The sequence below is a fragment of the Stenella coeruleoalba genome (genome assembly GCF_951394435.1).
Source record: "Stenella coeruleoalba genome assembly, chromosome: 8".
NCBI lineage: Eukaryota > Metazoa > Chordata > Mammalia > Artiodactyla > Delphinidae > Stenella > Stenella coeruleoalba.
This window is the reverse complement of record NC_137154.1, coordinates 9,051,011-9,076,729: the sequence shown is the minus strand read 5'-3', so window position 1 is coordinate 9,076,729 and position 25,719 is coordinate 9,051,011. Positions and strand designations below refer to the sequence as shown.

The window sequence follows — 25,719 nt, the reverse complement described above, 5'->3', positions numbered from 1 at the left end:
CTACCAGCCCCCATTCCAGCCTCCGGGTCAGAGGTCCTTGTGGAGCAGAAGGGCGACTAGAGGGCCAGGACGAGGGCCTGCGCACCCTCCTGGGCACGGCAGTAACCGTGGGAGAGGGGGAGAGAGGTCAAATCTCAGCACAAAATTTTCAACAGAGGACTGCCCAGGTAAGGAAATGGAAGTGAAGTACCTTCTAGTAGCACAACCCAGGGCTCCCCTCGCCAGGAAGTGCAGCAATGTGTGGTGTTCGCTGAGTAAGCTCTTGGCTGACACAATGCTGAGCAGGAAGGTGAATGAAAACTGAAGCTCAGTATTGAAAGAGCATTCCCATAATCCACCTGTATTCTTGAACCCACAACCTGAAGCTGTCTGTCAAGAACTGGGAGGGTGCTGGTAAAGTTACAAAACAATAACTCTCCCGACTGAAGTCTCTTGGCTAGAGGCCTCTCTGGGACACACAGGGAAGGCACCCCAGGAGGAATCCTGTTTCAACAAGTCGGGAAGGGGTGCTCTCTTTCATGCACACGCTGCACACGCTCACATTCATGCTCTTCCCAAGTTCCAGCAGCCCCACGGAGCTGCCTCCCGCCCCCCACCCTCCCCTTTTCTATTCACTCTCTATCTGTGTATCAAAAAAGCCAGCAGGGCCCCGGCCCTCCACACTGTAGAAAATAGCTGCTATTCTCAGCGCCTGGGCCTGGTAGCCCACACCACAGGATTCACCTATATACATATCCTGCTGCAGTGAAAAGAATCCTGCTTCGTTTCTGTGTGAGCTGAAACCCTGAGAAACGTTCCTTTTCTTGAACTATAAGAGGACAGATTCTCTAACAGAGATGATTTCAGAGACTTCCCACCTGTCTCAACCTTGGAAGACAGAGAGTAGAGACTGGCAAATCACAGTCTTCAGGCTGAGGGCTGCAACCCCAACTCTTCCCCCGGATTTTACGGAAATCCATTAACAGACACAGAGAGGCTGCAAGCTATTCTGCTCTGCAATCAGGAACAGTCCCCACGCCTCCTTGGCGTGGGGATCCTATAACAGAACCGCCCAACTGGTGGTCTCCATGCCTCAGCCAAACAGCACAAAGGCACAGGAACGTGGAGACAGGGACACTATGGCCTCCCAGCCCACCAGACCAGATATCCCAAGAGGGAAAGGTCGGTAAAGAAAATACAAACGGTTAGTTGGTGCAAGTGATTGATAAGAGCTGATCGTTTATTTTCACTGCCCCAGTCACAAGCTCTCCCTCTGTCCCCGCTCCTGCCTGTATGGAGAGTACCCTCACACGCCTCCCCACCCGCTCCGCACTACCTCGACATCACTCTCCCTTACTCGGCTGCCAGTCCAGCTGCCTCAGAATGTCAGAAGGGTGACATTTTCAGTTCTTTTCCTGTCTGACTGCAGGGTATAGGACAGGCAGCCCTAAGTGCTGCTTTCTGAGCAAATGGTTTTTTGATTACAAATATCTAACTAGGTTTGAAATGTTTTATAGAATAAGACAATATTCTTTTCAACAAACTTTAAAAAAAAATGTACAGTTTTGTTGTTTGTTTCCACCCCTCCCCCCCCCGCTTGCGCACCCTCCCCCCACCGCCCCTCCCCGGCAGCTCAGCCCCACCCCGGCAGCCCCTGTTTTCCTTGGTTGTGTTTTGGGGGGTGCTTGGCACCCCCAGAGATTCAGCTTCATGGCTGACAGGCGACAATGGCAGGGGCTTCACCGATACCCTTGGTAACCGTAGTAGTTCCTGTAGTATCGGTCTCTGTCCTGGGGATGGTGGTAGTAGTAATTCTGCCACTAGAAGAAAGGGGAAACTCCATCACCTGGAGCCACAGCTGGCTAAGGATGGAGAGGCACGACACTCATCCCTTTGGCCCTGCCCCCCTTCATCTCTCTATCCCCAGATGATACTTACATCCCGACTGTATTGTCTGTAATAGTCTCTGTATCTGTTGTACTCATAATCTCGCCCATAGAACCGATCGTAGTCTCCCCTGTATCGATCGTAGAAGTTACGGTAACCCTGAGAAAGGAGAAGGAGAAAGAGCGAAGATGTATGGGCTTTCAGCATCACAAGCCACTGCTATCCCCCGTCTTAAATGAGACACATCTTCACTTGATATTATAAACAAGCTTAACCTTCCCAGGATAAAGTCTTCCAGAGGAACAAATTAAATGGGCAAAACCCTAAGCCCTGAGAAAACAGCCCAAACCACTCTGCTCCCCCAAGCCAATAGGAATGGCTATCACGGCCCAGAGGGAGGAGCAGAAGGAGAGCTGCACTCACCCCTCTGTTTCCAGACTGCCCCCAGTACTGCTGCCCGTAGGCCCGGTTGTCGTAGCCTCGGCGCTGCCCGCCCACTGGAAGAGAAATGGAGAGCGCGCTCAGACAGCTGGCATGGGGTCCTGGCTCCACATCTGAGTGGAAATCAAAAAGTCGGAGCCAAAGGCAATTCTGGGGGAATAGGAGGCCTGCTTCTGCCAGGCTCACACAATGTTAATTAAAGCACCAGCCAGGATCTTTTAAAAAGTCTGAGGTGGGGGAGGGCAGAGGAATAGAGACACAAGAAAACCAAGCCACCTTGGTTTCACCTTTTGAAGCTCCCCAATTCCTGCAAAACATTTAAGATGCCAAAAGGATACATGGCAGAGTTAGAAACATGAGTAAAAACTGCCATTCGTAGAGCCACAGACTTTCAGCCCTGGAAGGGATCCTGGATATCATATAACCCAGACCCATCATTTTATACAAATGAACAAAGTCTAAATGATAAGCTCTTCCAGGGTAGGAACTGTTGGTATTCCCACTGCCCAGCACAGAGCAGGCACTCAAAAAGTTTGTTGACTTACACTTATAATTACACACACACACACACACACACACACACACACATTTTTAATGCACAGTGAATGCACACTGTGGCCGGGGGTGTTAACTGACAAACTAGACATTCAGGAGGGAAATTAATTCCACTAATAAGCTAACTTACTGTCTAACACCCCCCCCCCAGATTACTGAATAATGCATTCACTTTCTGCTCTATACAGTTGGGTTGATCCAATTGACAAAGTAGCAAGGAAAAAGATAAGAATCTGATTTCACTGCACAAATCCTTCAAATAAACTACAATAGTGAATGGGGAGTCCACATGTAAAAATGAAAACTAGATAAATGAACAGGCTCAAGCATTGCTTTTCAAGGAAACAAATATTTTTGTTGAAAAATAACTACCTTTTGTTGAAGGATTATGGAAAAAGCACAAGAAGCTGGGAGTAAAGATCACAGGAAGAAATAAGCTCCATAAGAAGGGGCTTCCTTATTGTTGGTGACCTGACTTGGTTTGCCTGCCCTTTCCTTGTGGGTCCTGCTGCACTCAGCACAGAGAACAGACTGAGGCTCGGGCTGGCAGGTCCCCAGGACTCACCGTAGCCTTGGCCTCTGCTTCGGTTCTGCCGGTTTCGCTTGTTTCGATTGTTTCGGCGGTTTGTCCGCTTCTCGGAGGGCGGCAGCAGCTTCCTTGCCTCCTCCCTGTACTTAGTGACAATGGGCTGAGCTTCCTCCTTCTCCAGCTCCCCGTATGTCACCTCATCCATATAGTCGCATTTTTCAGGCAGAGAGAAGTTGGCTGTAAGAGTAAGAGAGAAGCTTGTGGGCCTCCAAGTACGTAGACGGGTAAGATCTCATGATGAAAACCCCACTACAAGAATAGGATTTTCTAAGCCTCATGTACTAATGCACAGAAGTGTGCTGGGTTCACTCTATGGGTTTTCCCTAAACTGCAACAGCCCCAGGCAAAGGGCTATCTGCAAACTGTAGATTTACAAGTTCTCAAGTGATCCATAATAAATTAAGAGTGAACTGGGTTAAGGTTTCTTATCAGGACAGAAGCAGGCAGCCAGAGGCTAAAAGTAACTGAGAAACTTTTGGTGTTGGTTAGATAAGAAATACACTTTTAAAGAGACTCAAGAAGAAACTGACCCCAGCCTAAAGGCACTTACTCATCTATACAAGAAAAACAGTTAACAAGAGTACGGGGTCCTCATTAAAACCACCTGGGTATGATGGGCCAGCACACTTGCCAGTCTCTAGACATCAAGTTCAGAGGCTGAGTCCCCGCAGAATTCAGTTCAATGTGGCTCTCCTGATTCTGAGATGAATCCAGTTAGCCCTCCGTTTTATAAAACTGAACTAAGTTCCTCCAAGTGCTTGAGTACCGGTATGGACTGGCCTAGTTCATTCTAAGTAAACTTGGAGAATCCAGCTCTTAAATGTGTAACCAGCTCCCATGCCTGGGCATTATCAGAATTCAAAGAGCCAGTAGTTGACAGCTCAGGTGGGATGTCAGGCGCTGAAGGCAGCAAGGGGAAAAACCAAACTCTGAGGTGAACAGCACAAAACTAGATCAATCAAGATAGTTAATTTTGCCTTCTAGGGAACCTTGCTGTAAGGCTTTGTACCACGCGTATCAAAAACCAAAACAAACAAACAACAAAAATAAAAAACAGGCCTAATGTGATACTAGAAATCAAAATATACTGATGAGATCATTCACTCCAACCACTACCATTTTAATTTGAACCACAAGCATGGCCCATCTCTAGAATATAAATTCGGTGGAGGCAGAGCTTCATTTCATTCATTCTTTCCCTATGTCTAGCACAGTACTGGACAAATAGTAGACACTTTAAGTACTTACTAAATGAATAACTGACTCGTTGAAGCCTCTGCCTTAAGGCTATCATCCTGTGATCTATCACCATTTCTCTTTTTGTATTTTATCAGAATGAATCAAGGAGTTATTGCTTCACCATTCACTCTGCTCATTCATTAATCTTCAAGTGATCACACCCATTAATTTATTCCACAGATTTACACTTTACATGTGGAGAATCCTCCAGGTGCTAAGAGGCTCCAGTGAGGTGTGCATGGACCAAGGACAGGACCCCTAACTTGTAGAGTTTAGCCCACCTTTCATCTCCAGCATTATAGACTCAGGCACATCATCTCCCTCCACTTCCTTCCTTAGCTCCAGCCTCTTCTTCCAGTCCTCCTCATTAGGGACGACCACCACCACTTTCCGAGAGAAAGTCTTAAACAGCAATAGCTTCCGCCGTTGGCCAGAGTTGTACACGTTACACTAGGAACAAGAGGAGTAATAGACGTTTTAGGAATAAAAATTAAACACTAATTCAACCAACAATTACTGAGCATCTTTCACAAGTGAGGCACTAGATTAGGGGTCTTATTTACACAATCTCTTTGAATTCTTCAAAAGCTACATGATGTTATCCTGTTTTACACAACATGAAAATTGAGACTCAGAGAGGCCAAGACTTGTCCAAGGTCACAAACCTAGTAAGTGGTGGAGCCATGAATCCAAAGCTCCAACGCTCTTTCCATTGCCTCTAGAATGTGTTTTACAGTCTGGGTCCATACACTCTCTGGTAAAAACACTAAGAGTTGTATCTCTGAGCTCAAAACACATTACAACCGTAACACAACCACTTAGTCATAATCAGGTAACCTGATTCTGTTACTTAATTCAGTCTTTCTCTATATATGCACCCTATTTTGACTCTGAGCAATTTTTTTTTAAAGGGATTTAAAAAAATATTATTTATTTTGGCTGTGCCGGGTCTTAGTTGCAGCATGCACGCGGGATCTAGTTCCCTGACTAGGGATTGAACCCAGGCCCCCTGCATTGGGAGCACGGAGTCTTACCCACTGGACCACCAGCAAAGTCCCTGAGCAATTTTATCAGATTAAATGGATACCAAATCTTTTATCTTTGGACCTATTGTTAAATTAGGTTTCTTTTGAATGTTTGAACAATACCTGATCAAGAATGAAGTTCCTCTTTGTCCGGGAAGCAATCTGGACCAGCTTACTAAGGCACTGGGAGGCTTGCTGAACTAAAAGGTCTCGGCTTTTGGGGTCCATCTGTGGCTCCTCGAGCCCCTTCATCTAATGAGTTTGAGAAGAAGAGAAACACAAGGAGTTACACACTAAGTTAAAGCCCAAGAATCACTGGTAAATGCCACACCACCACCACATCAGTTCACTGACATTGCTCAGTGCTGTGAATGTTGTCCATTTCCTACAGAACTCATTTCCAGTCTCAATCTGGATAAACTCCAGACTTTACCAGCTTTCACATTTGACAACACAGCAAAGGAAAAGAAAAAAATCTACCATAAACACATACTGAGAACGCATTTCTTTATTTGTGGGGCCCTTGTTCTCAGACACCTGAAAGACCAACTCCACTGGGAAAAGATTATATCCATTTCTTGGTACCTCAAGAGCTAACATCACAGCTGACTAACCCCTCCCAGCAACTCACCCTCATTTGATTGAGCACAGTCTCAGCTCCCAGGACATTGTATCTTTTCTCAGGGTTTTCTTTTGCGTATTTCAGTGCCCACTGGGTCTTTCCAGATCCAGGCAGTCCCACCATCAGAATCACCTGCAAGTAAACAGAACCAGGAATGCTATAAAAAATAAGTGAGGGTCATGTTTACAAAGCCCAATTTAAGAACATCCTCCCCTTCCCCCAGCTGGGTAAAGTTTTCAGAAGAAAAGCGACCCACCCACCATTCCAAGCACGAGCACCAAGGTTCTGCACACTCTCCAGCATACCTCACACTCCTCTATGGTCTTGGGAGGGACCGCAGTGCGCACGCGCTCCTCCACAGGCACGGCATGGATGAACACAAAGTCTTCTGGCGGTGGGAAGAAGGGCTCCTCCTTCTGACCAAAATTTAATTCTACAACACAATTTTTGCAGAGGACATGGGGTAGGAGGGCCCGGTCAGCCAGGGATTCCTTGTTGATACGGAATGCCACGCCAAGGTCTTCTCCATTCTTGGAAAAGGAAAGTTCTACTTCTTCAGCCTCAAAATTCTACAACGACGAAAGACAAGAGCATTTATGGGCACACAGAGCTGGAGGTTGATTAATCTTACAATTTAATCTTTTTTTTCTCTACTCCAACTGCTGTACTAAACAACTATGTGAGCAATGCATCAAAGACAGAAAAGACAGCAGTCGATGGGAAGCAAATTGATCCCTAGTGCCCTCTATTTACTCCTTGCTACAAATCTACAACTTTCAGGAGCACTTACAGCAAAGCAGCCAATGACATCACTCTCCCCAAAAGTCTGGCCAAATTCCTCAAACTGCCCATTCTCTGCCTTGAGTCCTCGTCCATCGAAACCATACGAGAATTCATCCTCACCTAGAATAATCAGCAAATTAGTTACCTACACACAAACCTCCCACAGAGCAGCAAACATTAAAATGATTATGTTAAAAATAACTTTACCAAGCTGCGGATGGGAAAAATCAACAGACCATCCAACTCGAAGGAGAGAAACCTCTGTGCAGCCTTCTTTCATTGGGAGATTCTGGGTTACCTGGCCAAGTCAGAAAAGGAACTTTCAGATACTCGAGCAAAGTCTGAGTTAGACAAGATTTTGATACAAACCGAAAACGACAACTATCACAACTCAACGTCAGAAAAACAACTGTCAATAAACTTAAACCAAAGCCATGAGGGTCAATTTCTCGGTTACTGGCGCTACGGTTGTCATTCAAGCGTGGTGCCTTTTTCTGCACTAATAAAATACTGGTGGGCAGTAAACTACTATGTACTGGAGCCCACTACATAGTAGTCTAATGACTAATTTAATAAATGAACGGTCCTAATGAGCTGTACACACTACCTTGGCCTCAAAGCAGACTTTCCCCTTTGTCACTCCATAAGTACTTCTTGCCCCGGACCAAAGGGTGGGGAACTTCTCTGAGAAAAGCGGCTGCCCTCCATAGCGGTCTTTGCTCACTTGAAAATGGAGATCCGAGGTATCTGTTAAGAAAGAAGCGATCTGTTTACTCCAATGCCCAACACTTGAAGCCACCAATAGAACACAAGTATACCCAGTTCTCAAGAATGGATACAAAGTTTAAATCTTTTCAAAGCTGCAGGCCATGAAGTTTTAATCTCCAAAATCACTTTTGATTGGTTTAAAACCTCAACCTGTCTGCCTTATACATACACGTGTCCAGGTTCACAAGAGTCTGATCCTCTTCCTCATCTTTTGCCTCTTCTTCCGGGGGTGGTGGAGACTTTGAACTATACATATGAGAGAAAAGCAAATACAGTGTAACCAAAGTCCTCTAATTGGAGAGGTGTCTGCATGACATCAGGTCTGTTTATCAGCAAATATAAACTTCCAGCAGACAGCTTCTTTCAACAAATGTGAAAAGGGCAACAGGAGCTCTCAGGGTAGATTTAATCTAAAACTTAGGCCTGTAAAAACCTATTCCATTTTTAATCCACCCCTCTTTCCAAACTCTCCAATCAACATCAGGTATACCAAAATCAGAGCAGACACTCCCTTCAATGAAAGGGACTATTTCCCTCACCGGCTGTGGTAAGCCTCCTCTCGGAATTCATAGTAAGCTCGGCCATGTTCATCCTTCTCATCCCGCTGTCTCTTTACCCCCCGCCGCTCACCATCTGAGCCTGCCGGTTTTGACTTTTCACTATCTTGGTCATCTCCTACAAAAAGGAGGGAAAGAAAATCAGCAGTTTTCATACTGGAGTGTAGAATAAGCTCAGAACCAACAGAAACTAAAGGAGGACCTGCATATCTGTCTAGTCAGAAGAGCCAGGTTTTTCCCATGGCATTCACAGAATGTTTTATTTCCAAAGATGATCATCTTCCTGTCATTGGCTGGGATTTTTTTTTTTTTTTAAAAAAAAGGGACATTATGGGCTAATTACAGCCAAGCAGTAGATTAAAAATTCGGCAATTTTTGCATTCTAAATTTATCTGCTTAAATCAGGTCAAACTTGCAGATTTTCCCACCAATATGACATAAAAGAAACATCCCATGAGTTTTTTAAAAACTTCATAGCTTAACTTCGATTCCTGACTATCAAATTTGGATTTAAGCTGGACACTTAATATATGTTTTCCAACACTTTTCCACAGGTTCATGTTACAGAAGCCTCAATTTTTTTTTTTTTTAAGGGTTTGCCTTTCCAGCTTTGAAACGCACAGCCATCCACAGCTTTACTTACATAGCTAATGGACTATGGTGTATATACAGAGCTGTATTTTTATCACAGATTTTTACTGAAACTTGCAGGAGCAAACCATTAAGTCACAAGAGACCCACAAATAATACTGCATCTTTACTGCACATAATTTGGGGCAGAAAAGCGTTGTCATACATTTCGCAACATTCTTCACAAAAGGAGAAGAAAAACAATTTTTCCTTGGACTTTTTTGGTTTGTAACACTAAAGTTTTTAATAACAACTTCTTTAAAGAAGTCCTTTATCCCTCAACCTTTTTTATCTGCTATCTGGCGGTACACGTTAAGTCAAAGGTTATGTAATGGGATTTTTGTTCCAGAACATAGGACAATCTGCAAGTTGCATGTGACTGTTGTAGAATGGGTTCCAATTATACCATCATACCAAGCAGCAGCCTAAAAAATGTATTATAAAAGGAACTAAAGCAAGCCACTTCATATGAAGAATGGGAAGCAGCTCTAGTTTTCCTCCCTACTCTGACAAGACAGTTATGGATCAGCTCCAACCATCCAATTACTTCAAAGAGAGAAAGGTCACTAACTCCCTAGGGCAACTCTATACAGTCTCTTCCACAAGGTTACTCAATGGACCCACCAACAGCCCAACCATTTCAATTCAGGAAGTCAAGGACCCGAAATGTAAAAAGCTAGCTAAGTGTGCAGCAAATATACAAATTTGCCCAACCAGCTACTCAGATGAAAGATTAAAATTTAGTTGTAAGAATTCAGGCAAGGTTAAACCCCTAGCCAAATAATGTTGATTAACGTTCTAAATGCTGTAGATTAAAATTTTTTCTTCCGTAGTTAACGATTAAACTTGACACCCTCACACCACAGGCTGCTAAAGCAGGAGCAATGTTAGATTTCCAGATTTTCGGTGTGGCTCAAACTCTAATATTGAGCTTTCGATGGAGCGAACTTTGACGAACTGAGCTTATTGCTTAATTTTATGGCGAAAAAGTCAACAGTCGGGCCGAAGCCTCCAACAGTCGGTCTGGCTGTCCGTGTAATCAACAATTCCTCAGTGCATTCTCGGTTTAGGAAAAGATAACCAGCACCGCGGAAGGCTGCTCCAACAGGTAGCTCATAAGCAGTTCGCAAGCAACATCGCTTACTTCCATCCACTACCACCAAGCAACCGAGTTAGGCAGGAACCTCCCGCCTGCAGAGAGTGGGGCCACCAGAGGTAGTCAAACCCCCAAAAAAGGTGGGTAGAGGACGAAAGCCACCTCCCCTGGGGAGTCCCACCGAATGGCGATGGGAATCGAACCCCGCGATGCAGGGCTTGGTGCTGGGTCAGGGGCGCACCCGCTCCGCTGCCAGCTCCTCACCCTGTTCCTCTGCGGCCTTGTCACCCGGCGCCTCGGATCCCGGCGTCTCGTCTCCGCTCCGATCCTCCGGCTCATCTTCCTCCCCCTTGTCGGTGCCCTGCTCTTCGCCACCGTTCACCCCACCTGACTCGGCTGTGGCCTCCTCCGCTGGTTTCTCGGAAGCATCGGGCTCGGCCGCGGCCTCCACGGCTGCCGCCTCCGGGGGCTCCGGCGGCGGCTGTGCGGCCTGGCCCGAGGCCTCGGCAGGGGGTGGCTCTTCGTCTTCGTCCTCAAGCAGCGCCTCCTCGTCCTCCTCCTCCTCCTCTTCGTCCTCCTCCTCGTCCCCGCCCGGGCCGCCGCCCGACGCGGCCACAGGCCGAGGCTCCGCCTTGCAGGCCCCGCCGGGCCCGGCCCCGCCACCGCCGGCCTCGTCCTCGAGCATCTCGGCGTCCAGCGCCTCCTGCAGCCGCTGCGCCAGATCCACCTTGAGGCCGCGCGAGTCCAGGCCGCGCCGCTGCAGCTCCGACCGCAGCTCGGTCACTTTCAGCCGCTTCACCTCCATCGCCGCCGCCGCCTCCTCCGCCTCCCGCCGCCTCCTCCCCTGAGAGCCGTCGACCGAGCCCGACCGCGCAGGCGCCGCCGCCGCCCGCCTCCGCCTCACGCGCCAGCACTGAGCCCGCGCGAGCGAGCGCACGCACGTAGGCACGCAGGCAGAAGGCCGCACGCAGCCTCCGCTACGTAGTGTTTGTTTCTCGCCCTTCCTCCCTCCCCCTTTCGGCCCTCGGAGCCCAAAACAACGCAGCAGGGAGCTGCTTCCTCTCCAGCCCCCTTGGTTCCCCTGCCGCGGGCGGGTGGGCGCGCGCCGAGGACGGTGGACTTCCCTCTCTTTACCTCCCGCCCCCTCTCACCCCCTGGGCCAATCGCCGCCAGCGGCTTCACGGCGCAGTCGCACCGGAGCCGGAGACGGGAAAGGCTGGCTTCAGCTCAAGTGCCTCGTAGTACCGAGGCGTGTGCGCACCCGTCCCTCCGTACTTCCAGCCGGGGCTCCGCGCAGCCGCCCGGACCTCCCTCGCCACACGCCCCTCCCACCCCGTCACCACCCTTACTTCCGTCTGACCCGATCACACTGTTGTCGTAGGGCTTGCTCGCTAATCTCTGTTCCCTAGTGTCTATTCGTGCAGCCACTTCTTGAGAGAGAAAAAAGCCAGAAGGAAAGCAGGGAAGCTCTTGCAACGTGAACGCCTACTGGCAATTGTCTTTCTCGTTAGTCCACAAAAGGGCTCTCTAAAACCTTGCAAGGACTGCAGTAACTAACCCCGGCCCTCTTTTTTCCCCTCAATCCTTCAACTTCTACCCAGCAACAGACACCCTGGCCTCGCCGTATTGGCCAACTTGAATCGTCATCTGCAATTCTGATTGGTCCCTCAAGAGCTTTCGGTTTTTTTGTTTTTTTTTTTTTCAATTGGCGAAGCTGCCAGAGGATTTCCGCCCACCCCACGGTTGGTCCACTGGGGAGGCTGGAGAGGCGGGGTCGTTTCTGCGGGATTACTTTTCCGGGGCCGCTTCTGATTGGGCGGCGTGGAGCAATGCGCGCCACCATTTAGACACCAAGCTGTAGGGAGGCCTGACCCTGCACTCTCCCTACTCCCCGCCGGTAAATCGAAGCCCAGCGGGGAGACTTCGGGTTCGGCCACTTGCTGGGGGCGAGGGGCTGGCCGCGGGGCATGCGAGGCTTGCATGAGCGGCGCTGCGGCCGCGTCACCCTCGGGCTGTTTGGGGTGCACGGACTGCATTCACCTCGGTTCCCCAACTCCTGGCCCGGAGGTCAACAAATGCTGGTTGAATAAGTGCGAACAAAGAGCTGGGATGGAGGCAAGCCCTCTAGACCTCGTTTAGCAGTTGTCCCCGCCTTACTCCCTTCCATTTCCAGGTCAGGGAGGTGTGTCCAAAGGAAAGGAGGAAGCAAATTCCGCTGGCGTTTGCACGGCGGCCACAATTTTATAGTACGGCCTTCGCTTTTTCGTGCAGTCTCCTCCCCCCGGAGTCGCCGCTTTAGGAAATAAATTAATCTCTGGCTTTACTCTTCCCACGTCCTCTCCCTGATCAATGCCCTGCACTTCTAGAGATTGAAAAATAACTGCAGAGAAGAAAGGAAGGGGCTGTAGTAGAATCAAGGAAACATTCCCTGAGAGGCCTCCTGGAGAAGGAGAATTTCCTGCTTTTTTAAGTCGGCTACCAAAATCGGTTATTTCGCTCCTATCCCCAGAGCTTCGGTTGCTCTTTCACTTCCCAATTCCTCAAGAGCACTGGGCGACAAAGTTATGGAGAAGCGCCTGCAGGAGGCCCAGCTGTACAAGGAGAAAGGGAACCAATGTTACCGGGAAGGGAAGTACCGAGATGCTGTGAGTGGGTACCATCGAGCTCTGCTGCAGCTGCGGGGTCTGGATCCAAGTCTGCCCTCCCCGATACCTAATCTGGGACCCCAGGGCCCGGCCCTCACACCTGAACAAGAAAACGTACTGCGCACCACCCAGACAGACTGCTACAACAACCTAGCTGGTAAGAACAGGGCTGAAGGGTGGGTAGAGTGTCAAGGCCGGGACATGAAAGTCTGAGAACATTGGGGAAAACTGACGTGCTCCTCTGCCGTCATCTAGTTATTCTGCCATGAATTGAAATTTATTTTCAATCTGTAGGGTCTAATTGAGTTTCTGTAGAGCAGTGCTTCTCAGACTTCACTTGGAGAGTTTGTTAAACTCAACTTCTTGAGCCCTGTTCCCACGATTCCGATTTAATGGGTCGGAGGTTTGTGTGTTGGGCGATGTGTGTACCAATTTGCATTTCTAACAAACTCCCGGGTGATGCTGATAGGTTTAGGGAATTTCGCACGCTATAGGGAAAATACTGAACCTACGTTTAGAGTGTTGTTTCTTTAATATTTAAAATATAGGAAAGAAGGCACTTGCTTTAACTGGTGGTGTAAGTTATCCATCTTAGATATTTTGGATAGCTTTTCCTCATTTTCCTTCTTCCTATAAATCAGCTAGATGGTAACCTGGGTAACCAATATCTTCCTTATCCAGCTGGCCTTGAATGAAGAGGTGGATTCCAGAGTTAGTATCGCTAGGATTAATCTGCTAAAAGAAGGGAGACTTCTTAGGTCTGTTTTATGGCAGGCAAAATAACCATAGAGCTAATTAAGTTATTTTGAAGTATATTAAAGTATTCTAATGGTCCCAGTTGAGGCCATAGAAATTATTAGGAGTAGTTTTTTTTTTGTTTGTTTTTTGCGGTACGCGGGCCTCTCACTGTTGTGGCCTCTCCCGTGCGGAGCACAGGCTCCGGACGCGCAGGCTCAGCGGCCATGGCTCACGGGCCCAGCCGCTCCGCGGCATGTGGGTTCTTCCCAGACCGGGCCACGAACCTGTGTCCCCTGCATCGGCAGGCGGACTCTCAACCACTGCGCCACCAGGGAAGCCCAGGGGTAGTTTTTATACTTTGTAATAGTTGTTTAAATGATTTTTTTTTTTTTTTTTTGCTTTCTACAACACTCATCAGCTGTGATTTGGTGAAAATCTAGCTTTTTTACAGTGTGTGTCCAGAGCTCCTCTTAGACTCAAGTAACAGTAACTAGAGGAGCTAATATTTCAGTTCATTCAACAATTATTTATTGGGTACTGAGGATACTGCAGTATTATAAAACAGATAAAGATCCCTGCTTTCATGGAGAGATGGACAATTAACAGAAGAGGTAACATATATTAGAAGATGATGAGTAATGTGGAAAAGAATAAAGCAGAAAATGGGGATAGGGACTGCCCTGGCGGTCCAGTGGTTAAGACTCCATGCTTCCAATGCAGGGGGTGCAGGTTCCATCCCCGGTCAGGGAACTAAGATCATACATACTGTGTGGAGTGGCCCAAAAAAAGAAAATGGGGAAAGTGAGTGCCATAGGCATGGAAGTGTTAGGTAGGGGTCAGGGAAGGCTCGTTAAGGTGACATTTATGAAATACCGTGTTTAGGCCCTTTGTACACATATACATATAAACCTATTTAAGTGTCACAGCAATCCTTTGAGGTAGATTTAAGGAAACATCTAATAAGTGCTGGAGCTAAAATTAAACATGGGAAGTCTTAATTGCAGAGCTTAAGCTCTTATTGCAGAATACTGTGCATTATTAGAGAAGAGAATACACATTGGGGAATTGACCAGAAATCAAGGAAATGAGATAGGTACTTGTAAATATCGTGACTCTCCAGGTGGACTTGAAGGCAGAGACTGTAGCTTATCCATCTATAGACCCTCTGCTTGGGGGTGCTTGGTAGATGTTCTATAAAGACTCACTAAAATTAAATTTCACTTACATGTGAGTGAAGTTTACGTGTTGGGCAGTTTATTTATAGTATCTCTCATCTTTATAAAAATTCTGCAAGGTATTTATGATTTTCCCCATTTTACAGATAAGGAAATCAGACCATGTCACTGTCTAAAACTGTCCAATGGCATCGCATTACACTTAGGAAAATATTCAAACTCTGACCTTCCCCGGCACCGCCTGACCTGATCTGGCTCCGCCATAGACCAAATTCACAAAGCATGCGTCCACCTTCCAGCTTTGTAGGATCTCTTCTGTCAGGTAGAATGCCCTGTCCCTTGAATGACCCTTGTCATTCAGATCTTGGCCCAAAAGTCACTTTTTCAGGGAGGCCTTCTGTAATCAAACATCACTCTGACCTCATTCACTCTCTGTCCCAGCACAGTTCTGTTTTCCTCAAAGCACTAATAAATAAGTGAATTTCTTAGTGCATTCCTCCTACCTGGGAACTGGGATGCAAGCTCTATTTACTCGCCAAGGTGTCTGTCTCGTTCCTCTCCTCTCCTGCTCCTAACTCCGCCTAGCACATGGTCAGTGTTCCATAACTAGTTGTCGAATGAATGAATGAAGCTACAGTGATGGGTTAGCTGACCGCCTGGGAGTACCGAAGTATTGATATAAACCATATGGCCACTTGGTGGGGATGTTGTAGAAGGGTTGCAGACATCAGCCCTGATTCTCCTTCCTTCTCAGCACCGTGATTTAATAATGCTATGTTTAATTCCCACAGTTATGAAACAGGGAATGCACTTCCCTTCTTACTTATAGAAAGGCAGAACACTGACCTGAACATTGCCTCCTAAACAGATTTGTGGTTTGAGGTCCCATCTTTCATCCAAGGGAATAGTGAAGTAATATATCATCATTGAGAATGGTGGTAATTTTTGAGTTAGAGAGTCCTTGGTTCAGATTTCTTATTCATTCCACCTAGAAGCTGTGGGATCTTGGACAACTTACTTGACCCTTGTGAGCCTTGATTTCTTCATCCATTAAATGGAGATGGTAACACATACTGACTTCAGAGGGTGGATGAGAAGATTAAAGAAGCACATGGCACAGCGCTTACTATTTCCTCACACAATTAATGGCAACGGTTGTTGTTAACAGAGCTTCAGTACAAGCATTGTGGTGAAATGGGAGATTCAAGACAGAGAGCCTTGGGTAGAAGAGATACAATGAAGAGTTTTAAATAATTTTTTTTCTTTTTTTGGCTGTGCCACGCAGCATGCAACATCCCAGTTCCCCGACCAGGGATCGAACCCACACCCCCTGCAGTGGATGCGCAAAGTCCCAACCACTGGACCACCAGCGAAGTCCCCATAAATAAATTTTAAAATATGTTCTTATCAACTTTTACAGCTGGGCCTGACCCACACTAGGTACGTGCTAGGCATTTGGTAGATAGTGAAGTAAACTGTGAGGTATGTAAAGCTTATATTCACTGCTGTATCCCCAATGGCTAGAAGAATGTCTGGCATATGGTGGGCACTTAAATGTATTTGTTGGATGAGTGAATGTTGTTGACATCATCCTAGGTTTGGTACTGCCTTGAGTTGGGCAATGGAACTTAGTGTTCCCTCTTCTCTCTTCCTTCCATTTGGTCCCATTAGCCTGTCTTCTTCAGATGGAGCCAGTAAACTACGAACGGGTGAAAGAATACAGTCAGAAAGTCCTAGAGCGACAGCCTGATAATGCCAAGGCCTTGTATCGGGCTGGAGTGGCCTTTTTCCACCTGCAGGACTATGACCAGGCTCGGCATTACCTCATGGCCGCTGTCAACAGGCAACCAAAAGGTGAGAGAAGGGGATTGAAGTAGTAAGTACAAAAAATTGTTCCACTGAGGTAGTATCTGTGGGAGTGTTTTAGCTTTCCATTTATTGAATTTTGAAAATAGGTAATAATACATTCACATATTCAAAATTCAAAAAGTGTAAAAAGATACATGATAAACAGGCCTTCTACTCCTGTATTCTTGCCTCCACAGGAAAGCAATATTGTATGTGCTCCAGAAATAATCTTAAAATGTTGTTTTTCAAGTTTCAGTTCCTAGATGGGGACAAAAATAGGATCTGGATTCCAATGAATAAACATGATAATCCTCATTTCTACCAGTTCTCCAGCTGGGGTCTGGCCTTTGCTTAACTATCCATTCATCCTTTAGCTCAGCTAACCCCAGGTATGACCTAGAAGAAGGACAGGCCTCCTGACAGAAAATTTGAGCCTTGTTTCCCTTGTTTCCAAGGGAAAAAGAATATTGTGAAGAGAATGACAGACTCATTCCTGTGTTGGTGGTTCAGCACTGAAAATTGTCTCCCGTTTTGCATTCTGGCTTAGAGCGGCTACTGAAGTAAGAGGGTCCCCAAACTTACAAAAATTCAGCAAAATCTCTCTAATTAAACGGGAAAGCCATTATGAATTAATGAAGATATATGAGCCGTTGTTCACATTTCTTACCTTCAAGTACATAGATTAACTGCCAGCCATGTATAGTAGCTTTAGAGACTTGCTTTGACAAAAACTATTTCTCCAAGCTCCTTTTCATTATTAAGTTAGCATCCCTGTACAAGATTTTTTAATAATGCACATAATTAATGAATGAGATTTACTATTGCATAGAATTGTTGTGATATATGCAAATGGAAAGATTTTAGGAAATGGAAGTGTGTTCATAATTCTCTTCTGCCCAGAGGTACGGTTATGGCCTGTCTCTAATTGCCTTCTCTGCCCTGTTCTAAGACGCCAGTGTCCGGCGGTACCTTCAGCTAACGCAGTCGGAACTCAGCAGCTACCATCGGAAAGAGAAGCAGCTCTACCTGGGCATGTTTGGTTAGCAAAGAAGAAAGATACCCCTCCACTGGAACTTCGGTGAACCAATAAGGACCCATCAAGGGGAAACCTGAGCCTCAGCAAGAGAAATTAACCCCATACCTCTGACTGAGGTGAACTTGTATTTTGTTTCTAGTTCTGCACGAACTCTTTATTGCTTACATGGTCTGTGTCTGTTTTTGTTTCTCCATCTATGTATTTATACGGCTTTTAGTATGTGGTATTATTAGGGATATTTGCCTTGAGAAATACAACCAGAAAACATTCGTCAGTTATGGGTGGAATTAATCATATCTTTGGCATAGATTTTAATGATAGATGTTGGTAGATGTAGTCATATACAAAGGAGAAGGCTAGCAGAGGATGAAGTAATAAGGAAGGCAGAAAGGAGGTTCTTCCTTCGTTTCCTCAGATGTCCAAAGCCAAACTTACACAGGCCACAAACTGGCAAATATATATACTGTGAAACTAGGCAATTATAAATTGGGCCCACACGGCTCAGAATGAAAGATTTGAAATTAACCATCTTGACTAAAATAATTCCTTTGTCTTAATGTTCCACATACATTCAGATTCTTTTTCCCCCACAAAAGTGTCTAGTTCCTCTTGTTTCTCTTGGTAATTTCTAGTCCTTGCTATTGTTCACACTCAGATCATTAATATAGTATACTTATTTATTTTTTTATTAAACCCTTCTGTCTTAAAACTTCTGGAGTCAAGCATTTAAGTATATATTTTGTAATCTTTTAAAAGCTCTCATGCCAAAAAAACACTCGTAAACATTTTAATTTTTAATAGGTGCATATCTATAGTATGCTCATTTCTCTAAAAAAACATAGGAAAGACAGTTTACCAAGTCTTCTAGAAACAATACCATAAAAGAACAGGATAAAAACATAGATCTGTTCTTTACTTGTTACCCGCCCCCTTGTATTTTGCAGGAGCTCACTTCCTTAAAGAGGAAGGAAACAGTGAGAAAAGGTTCTCTTCCCTTAGGGCCTTTTAAGCACCAACGAACTTTCTGGAAGATTTTTTGGGCATGGGTGCAGGCGCAGATCTGGTGCAGTCATGGCTCAGTAGGAGGCTTCATCAACCGGGAGCTCTTTTGTCATTCTGCTAATGTCCACAATGTATGAGTTGTACAGAGTAGATAAGACCATAATAGCACTGCTTCTACCTTTATGAGTGAAGGTAATAAGCATGTATCATTAGCCATCATACACAGACAGATTTCAGACAAAAACCCCTTAGTCTTGCCAAGTGTACACAAGCTCTTCTCCCTTTATCAGTAATGCCTCTCTCTCAACGAGCTAGGCTTCTCTTTTGAGTCTCCCTGTACCCTTAAATAATACAGCCACCAACTTACAAACAAAAAGTTTTCATACCAAATAATCTTTTAAGTCCAAGGACAGAACTAACAAAAGTGGAATATTTTATTCCTCTTCCAAGTTTCTTAAATTTCTAAGCCTAGACTGTTGCCAGATTATGTCATGCATGGTTGTGTGTTATGTTTGTTTGGGGTTGGTTTTGCTTTCTGATTTTCTTCTTTTCCCCTAAGACTTGATGTTACAGTAAGCTATGTTCTGCATCAATGAGGAAAAAATAAAACTGATATTTAAAAATGTACTGTACAAATTTATTGCACTAACCCTTCTTAGCACTTCTAAGACACAAAATGGTCAGACTTACATTTCGCCTTATATTTGAAGGCCAGCTCCTAACAGAGATGTTAACGAACGGGAAAGTGGACAAAGATAGGCAGTCAGATGTGGGTCTGGAGGAGGTCTGGCCAGCCCACATCCTGAAGGAATCAGCCAGAGGTACCTCAATCTCTGTACTCAGAAGTTTGTGGAGGGGGGAGGCTGCTCACCTTACCAATCCTTAATGGTTTCCACACAGGATTTGAGGGTTTGATTGAAGAGAAAGCATTCATGGTGATGTGAGGATTCATACTGCACATAAGGGACAGTTTAGAACAGTGTTTCCCTCCAAACCAATACCCATCATCTTTACAGTTTTGCCAAAATCACATCCTACCTATACTACTTTTTAGTCAATATTTTAAATATATATTTTGAAAGGAATTTTTGGACAGAGGAATATGTTAAATGATACCATGGGGACGTAATCAGCAAATCCCAGGCTGAAACCATAAGATGAATAAACCAATTTCTTCTATAAATTGCAAGGAAAAAGAGAGGGGAACCTATAAATTAAAAGAAGTTTAAGAGCCACCAACCAAATAAATGTGACTCTATTAGAAGAAAACAACTAAAAGTTTTTATGAGACTGTGTGTGAATTAAGAAAAAATATATATATTGGTCTCTTCCCAGCTCCTGGCACAGATCTCCTAAAACTCTTGGAATTTGGATTCTGATTTGAAAAAACAACTAAAAGTTTGCGAGACAATCAGGGAAATTTGAACAAGAATTATTAACAGTTTTGCTGGGTGTGATCATGGTATTTGGTCTTTTTAAGAGTTCTTTTAGAGGTGCATGCTGAAACTGCTTACTGATAAAATTGGGGAGGGGACTTTAGAGCACTTCATATCATTTGCCAAAAAACACAAAAAAAAACCCCAAAACAAAACAACCAATCGACCATAAAAATAAATGTATTTTACAGTAAAAAAAAAAAAAAGTATTAGTAATTGAAGTAAACCATCTTCGGAAACACTGGCTTTGGAGAAAGTGAAATCTAATGTGAAGGGCTAAAATGGTGAGTTTTGTGAAGCTAAGAGCAAGTGAAGGCATACACTTACAAAATACCAATTAAGAAATGAAATCCTAAACTAGCAAGAGGTCTCTAAAACTGGAGAGCAAAGGGTGGTCGTCTGAAAACTAAATCAGCTTGTAGCTCAAAAGCAAATAACTTCTCAGGGTTAAACTCTTAATAGCCTGGGACCTGGCCCATCCCACCATAAAAGGAGGCCGATTTTGGCTCAGTAGAAGGAATAATTATCCAACAATTAGGGTTGTCCAACAGTAGAATATGTTTCCTTTGGGAATAGTGAGTTCTCTTTCAACACCTGGCAAAAGGAGGATCCAGTGTTGGACTAGAGGTTAGATGAGCTGGTCTATGGTTCGTTGAATCCATGGATGGGACTGTCAAGAGTAGTGGAAACCAGAGAAAGTTCTCTTGATCACACCTCTACAGAACAGGCCTAAACTGTTCTTGGTGTCCAGCAGATAGATAAAGTGAGGCAACTGTGGCCGTAATTGTGTTGGCTGCTGCTTAAACATCTTGCAAATTCTTGGCTGCCACCTCCAATGAAGAAAGCATTCCATGCTGGGAACTAAAGGCAAATGCTTGCTCTTCAGGAGAATCTCACCAAGTTAACACATCCTCTTTAGTTAAGTATTGCACTTGGCCGAGACAGTAACAAGGCTCCTGTGTTCCCCAGATGGTCCAGAGAAATTATATACATTATATATACATGTACACATATTTATTATGCCTTGCTTTTAGGAACTGATGTTCTGAGGCAACCGATTTCTTTTTTCCCCCCTCCTTTTTTTAATTCACATACCATAAATTTCACTCTTTTAAAGGCAACTGATTCTTATAGGCATTTTGATGTGATACTTACTCCAGGAAAAGGTGCTCCAGTCAGCTAAAATAGCTCTTACTGTATGTATGTATATCTTGCCTTGTTTCACCAAGGAGTTAAGGCAGTAATGTATTTGCATAAATAAAATCAGCCATTTGAAAAATAAAAGAAAAGATTATTCCAACACAAGGAAAATGAAAAGCAGAATTCAGTCTCTCAGCCATGGAAATGTTAAGCGTCAACTTTTGCTTCCCATCATACCCAAGTAAGGAGCTTTCTTTGGCCAAATCTTTGATGCTCAGCTCTGTCTCCTTCCTATGACTCAAAAACAGCTTGCTAGTGTGAGTTCACAGGGCTGAATGTGACAAATCCAAAAAGAGAGAGAAGAAATTCAGAAAATTCACTCATATTTTCATCTTTTTCTAAATACTCCTTCCTGCTTTTTTTGCATTCAGTTCCTTATGTGCCAAAGAGAGAGAGTTTGTGGGGAGCCCTCTGGTCCATCCTACAAAGACCACTCTTCACCACAGGCAGGGGCAGACCCTTCTCTTACATTCCTAGAATGCTTTTTCCCCCCATGCCACACCAACACCCCAAATTCCCATTTCTTTGCTATCTCTACTGTCAGTAACCACCTGTGTGACCGTACCTGAGTAATCTGACCTGTCTAGGCCGTCATCACAACTTTTAAGTGAGGGAGTTAGACCAGATGAACTCTAAGATTGTCTCATCTAGAGTTTCTTGCTTTAGTTTTCCCAAGCGCCCATCGTTTCCATTTCACAAGTCCTCAGTCTGCCCCCACACGCCTACCACCGTGGAGCTTAGTGTTTTCTGCCTTCCAGTTTGTCATCTTCAGAGACCTCAATGCACATTTAAGACGTGCAGGCAAAAATTTCAAGTCATCAACACGGTATCTGTTGTTGAAACAGTCAATCAAAGGCCTTTCTACATGGAAAGCAGAGGGAAAGGGGTAAGGCAACAAAAGGGGTAAGGCAACACTCAAAAAAAAAGGCAACAAAACCAAACACTCAAAAGGTATCTGTTGTTGAAACAGTCAATCAAAGGCCTTTCTACATGGAAAGCAGAGAGAAAGGGGTAAGGCAACAAAACCAAACACTCAAAAGGTCAAAAAAGAAAACAACTTCTAGTTCAAAGTTAACCATCTTCAACAGTGTTTTAAACCAGCATGGTATCTGAAGTCATAAGCCAGGGTTCAAATTCTGGCTTGCCCCTTAACTAGCTCTGTGACCCAGAACAAGTTAACGTTGATTGTTCAGTCTCAAGTTTCCTTGTCTGTAGGGAAAAAAGCGGGGAGAGGGATAATACCTCATAAACTTGTTGAGGATTAAATGAGTATTTATGTGAAGTCCCCAGTACAGCCCGGGACACAGGAGGAGCTCAACTACAACAATAAACCGTAATTGTGTGAAATTCCCTAATTTGTACACTTTTCCTAAGTAAAGTCTACACTGCCCTCTGCCTCTCCCACTTTTTTCCTCATAAACAACCTGACCCCCACCCCTACCCCAAGTATAGGTATCAGATTCCTAGGTCTGGAGGAGAGCTGTGAAAGAACCAGCAGGTGTGCAGTTTTGTGGAAGAAACCAGGCAAGTCCAGTTCAGAGAGATACTTTTCACTGCTAGCTTTATGGGTCCAAACGCAGAATGAGAAGCGATTACACCTCAGGAAAATTCCCAGTGCCCTTGGTGAGGAGTTGACTGAGATGCGATGCCCCGTAAAGTCCTGCTATCTGGCTGGGAAAAGAAAAGGGTAGGAAACTACAGCCTGGGCAGAATCTTCATTCTGTCCCCAGCAAGGGAAATGAGATGCTTCCCACCTTCCGTGCTGCCCCCTAACGGGGGCAAGAGCCGGCCTGGCATCAGGGCGTGTTAGTTTTTGGGGCCAAGTACAAAATCTTTGGGTGGCCCTCCGGCACTGCTGTTCTGTCTGTCTGCTGTCGGGGAGCCGGGGATGGGCTGCACTCCCAGGAGGGGGCCAGCCTCTGGATCCGGTTTGCTGCGTTTGGCCAGGTCCTCATTGTGAGCCTTGCGGATGTGGCGGTACAGGTCCCCGGACTGCGTGTAGCTGCGCAGGCAGTAGCGGCACTCGTAGGGCCGCTCACGCGTGTGCACTGTGGCATGGCGCCGTAGTGTGTAAGAACACGAGAAGGTCTTCCCGCATGTCTTGCAAGTGGGAACATCCTCCGTAAAAACCCCAAAGCTTCCCGGGGCTGCTTCATACTCGGAAGGCAGGTAGAGTGGCTCGTGCAGGGCGGGCGGAGCAGGCAGGGGTGAGGTCACCAGTCCTCGATGATACTGCCCTGGACCTGGCAGCAAATGGTAGGGTAGGTGAGGATCTGGCGGCAGGAAGTGGTCACTGGCCCCCACCTCCTCCAGTCCTGCTGCCCTTGGCTCTTCAAAGGCCTCTGGCTGGGGGGGCTGTTCACCATACACTGCTCCTCCGGGTGGGAACAGTCCCTCAGGACCCCGAGGCTGTTCCTCCGAGGCATCGGGCTCCTCATCGGAAATCACGATAGCTTCTACTTTCACCTGGACCAGCTCCGCTTCTGCTGGGGCTGGAGCCTGGGATGGAACTGGGGCTGGGACTGGGACTGCAGCCGAAGCTGGGGGATAGAAGCCTTGCAGTGGGCCTCCAGTTCCCCTTGGTTCCACCACCCTCAGATTCTCAGAAACCACATCAAGGGGAGCCAGTGGCTCCACTGAAACCGTTGGGAGGCCCGAAGAGAAGTAGTTTGCAGGGTTGGTTTCTGTGGAGCTACTGGGGCTGGCAAGAGAGACATCAGCCACTGGTGGAGGAGGTGCCCGCAGATGCGGTGAGTCAACCTCCACGCCAGGCTGTGTAGTATCAGCCCCAGCCGGCATCGGTGGCTCATCTGGAGGACAGACAGTAGGTGAGGGAGCTGCTGAGCCTTTCCATTCCCCTTTGCCCCAGTGGCCTGATGTCTCTGCAGATGCCAACGAAGGTTGGGGGCCACGGGAAGTGCTGGACAAAAACTCCAAATTAGGGTGCTGTGAGTTGGTTTCTTCCTCCTTCTTGGTACTATCCGCCTCTGCCAGGGCCCGGGCTTGCAGCCGCCGCTTACACACCTTGACAATATCATTCATGTGCAAGTAGCTGGCAGCTGCCAGCACATCCTCCACAGGGGTATCCCCCCTCAGGACCAGCTGGCCGGCATACATAAAGTCCAGAAGCAGCCCAAAGGCTGGAGCTGTGACAATCTCGTTGTGGATACACACCAGATCCCTCTTGTCCAGTTCCCGCTCTTTGTAGAAAAGCTGGAAAAACGGGCTGCAGGAGGCCAGCACAGCCCGATGGGCCAAGAACTGGGTGCTACCCACCATCACCGTGCAGTCACAAAGGAAACCCTGGGACCGCTGCTCTCGGAGGCTCTGCAGCAGCTGCTGGCTGTGTTCTGGGAACTCCATAGCACCCCACGAAGGGAAAGGGACCCTAGGAAGGTCGCCACCAGTGGCTCCCTGGGAAAAGAGGACAGGGGGTTAGGGCAGGTGACCCTCCCATAAACCATAACGTCACCTCTGAGCTATTACTTGCCACCCCAAAGCCTCTGGCAGCAACGTCCTGACCCCAAGACGCTCGCTTAAATTACTACCCTTCGTTCTCCCAGGTCACACCCAGTGGTCTACTTTTAGCCCCGCCCCTTCGGCCTAACCTTAGCAGCAGGCCCCGCCCTGTCGACAAAGCCCCTCCCCGGAAGTCCCGCCTCCTAAGCAGCCTCCGCTTCCTCGATGCCCACCCGGTAGCTTCCAGCACCTCCTTCAACAAGAAGTCTCGCCCCCAGGCCTTTGCGGGCGATACCTCTACGCCCCACTCCGGGAACTCCCTGAGCCTCTCTCGCATTCCAGGGGCTAAGAAGTCCGAGGGTGGGAACTAGCAGAGAAAGCTGATCTCTTCACTCACCACCGACCAGCCACCGGGAGAGCTCCGCCCCTTCCCACCTTCTCAGTTGTCATTGGCTCAAATTTGCCTTCCCTCGTCAGGGATTGGTTCACTCTCCCCTAACCATCCCCCCAGCTCGGGGCGGCTTCTCCAAGTGGGTGCTGGTGGCCGTCACTCAGGCAGGTGGGCTCCCTATTGGTTAGCGCTCCTGTCCTAAACTTTTCCTTTTCTAACCTCCTTCTTCGCCTCAGAGCCCTCTGGATTGGTTGAGCTTTTCCAGCTACCTGAGGCAGTAGGAGTGCGACGTCCTCCAGGCGGGCCGCGAGGCCCGCCACGGCGCAGAGCGTTGTGTCTTAGCGGACAGCACGTCACCCTCGCTGCTGGGTGACCGGGAAAAGGAGAACCTACAAGCTGGTGTGGTACCCCGGAGGCCCGAGTCTTAGACCTGGCTCTGCTGTAACCGTGGGCGATAGCTGCACCTCTGAACTGCAGTTGTTTCTTGTAGGGCCCTTACTCTCTCAAAAACTCCAAGATGTCCTGCTGCCTCACTCCCTCCAGTCTGATGGTTCTGGGCTCCTGGCTCAGCAGTGGTGGTGTCAGAGAACTAGCAGCTGTGCGAATGCGGTCGTAGTG

General features: G+C 46.7%; 3 protein-coding genes across 7 annotated transcripts; 1 reads left to right on the top strand and 2 right to left on the bottom strand.

Annotated features, from left to right (window-relative positions):
• Positions 1 to 1,612: 1,612 nt before the first annotated feature.
• Positions 1,613 to 11,419, bottom strand: HNRNPUL2 (heterogeneous nuclear ribonucleoprotein U like 2). Its single transcript, XM_079930425.1, has 14 exons — positions 10,436 to 11,419; positions 8,428 to 8,563; positions 8,058 to 8,134; positions 7,728 to 7,867; positions 7,328 to 7,418; positions 7,128 to 7,240; positions 6,643 to 6,906; positions 6,347 to 6,469; positions 5,839 to 5,967; positions 4,972 to 5,140; positions 3,428 to 3,628; positions 2,290 to 2,363; positions 1,918 to 2,025; positions 1,613 to 1,799 (listed from the first exon to the last, which is right to left on the bottom strand). Exons 1-14 carry the CDS (start codon positions 10,974 to 10,976, stop codon positions 1,719 to 1,721), a joined length of 2,247 nt encoding a protein of 748 aa, XP_079786551.1. The 5' UTR covers positions 10,977 to 11,419; the 3' UTR covers positions 1,613 to 1,718.
• A 262-nt stretch (positions 11,420 to 11,681) lies between these two features.
• On the top strand, positions 11,682 to 19,774 carry TTC9C (tetratricopeptide repeat domain 9C). 3 transcript variants are annotated; one of them, XM_079930387.1, is made up of 4 exons: positions 11,682 to 11,913; positions 12,681 to 12,973; positions 16,401 to 16,583; positions 17,527 to 19,774. In XM_079930387.1, the coding sequence occupies exons 2-4, from the start codon at positions 12,736 to 12,738 to the stop codon at positions 17,619 to 17,621; spliced, it is 516 nt and encodes a 171-aa protein (XP_079786513.1). In that variant the 5' UTR covers positions 11,682 to 11,913; positions 12,681 to 12,735; the 3' UTR covers positions 17,622 to 19,774. The 3 variants fall into 3 exon arrangements, with proteins under 3 accessions (XP_079786513.1, XP_079786514.1, XP_079786512.1); XM_079930388.1 differs by lacking the exon at positions 11,682 to 11,913 and adding an exon at positions 17,033 to 17,137 and having other exon boundaries at positions 11,926 to 12,973; positions 17,527 to 17,609; XM_079930386.1 differs by lacking the exon at positions 11,682 to 11,913 and having other exon boundaries at positions 11,926 to 12,973.
• A 2,912-nt stretch (positions 19,775 to 22,686) lies between these two features.
• On the bottom strand, positions 22,687 to 25,130 carry ZBTB3 (zinc finger and BTB domain containing 3). Of its 3 annotated transcripts, none has more exons than XM_079929524.1 (2): positions 25,108 to 25,130; positions 22,687 to 24,665 (listed from the first exon to the last, which is right to left on the bottom strand). In XM_079929524.1, the coding sequence occupies exon 2, from the start codon at positions 24,612 to 24,614 to the stop codon at positions 23,058 to 23,060; it is 1,557 nt and encodes a 518-aa protein (XP_079785650.1). In that variant the 5' UTR covers positions 24,615 to 24,665; positions 25,108 to 25,130; the 3' UTR covers positions 22,687 to 23,057. The 3 variants fall into 3 exon arrangements, with proteins under 3 accessions (XP_079785650.1, XP_079785648.1, XP_079785649.1); XM_079929522.1 differs by lacking the exon at positions 25,108 to 25,130 and adding an exon at positions 24,961 to 25,103; XM_079929523.1 differs by lacking the exon at positions 25,108 to 25,130 and adding an exon at positions 25,006 to 25,099.
• Between the last annotated feature and the right edge of the window lie 589 nt (positions 25,131 to 25,719).

Coding starts and splice junctions, on each gene's coding strand:
- HNRNPUL2 (XM_079930425.1), bottom strand. CDS start 10,976: ATGGAGGTGAAGCGGCTGAAAGTGACCGAGCTGCGGTCGGAGCTGCAG. Junction 8,135..8,427: donor GAGGAGGCTTACCACAGCCG/GTGAGGGAAATA, acceptor TCATATGTATAG/TTCAAAGTCTCCACCACCCC. Junction 2,026..2,289: donor GGCAGTCTGGAAACAGAGGG/GTGAGTGCAGCT, acceptor CTCCTTTCTCAG/GGTTACCGTAACTTCTACGA.
- TTC9C (XM_079930387.1), top strand. CDS start 12,736: ATGGAGAAGCGCCTGCAGGAGGCCCAGCTGTACAAGGAGAAAGGGAAC. Junction 12,974..16,400: donor CTGCTACAACAACCTAGCTG/GTAAGAACAGGG, acceptor TGGTCCCATTAG/CCTGTCTTCTTCAGATGGAG. Junction 16,584..17,526: donor TGTCAACAGGCAACCAAAAG/GTGAGAGAAGGG, acceptor CCCTGTTCTAAG/ACGCCAGTGTCCGGCGGTAC.
- ZBTB3 (XM_079929522.1), bottom strand. CDS start 25,047: ATGCGAGAGAGGCTCAGGGAGTTCCCGGAGTGGGGCGTAGAGGTATCG. Junction 24,666..24,960: donor GAGACTTCTTGTTGAAGGAG/GTGCTGGAAGCT, acceptor CTCTTTTCCCAG/GGAGCCACTGGTGGCGACCT.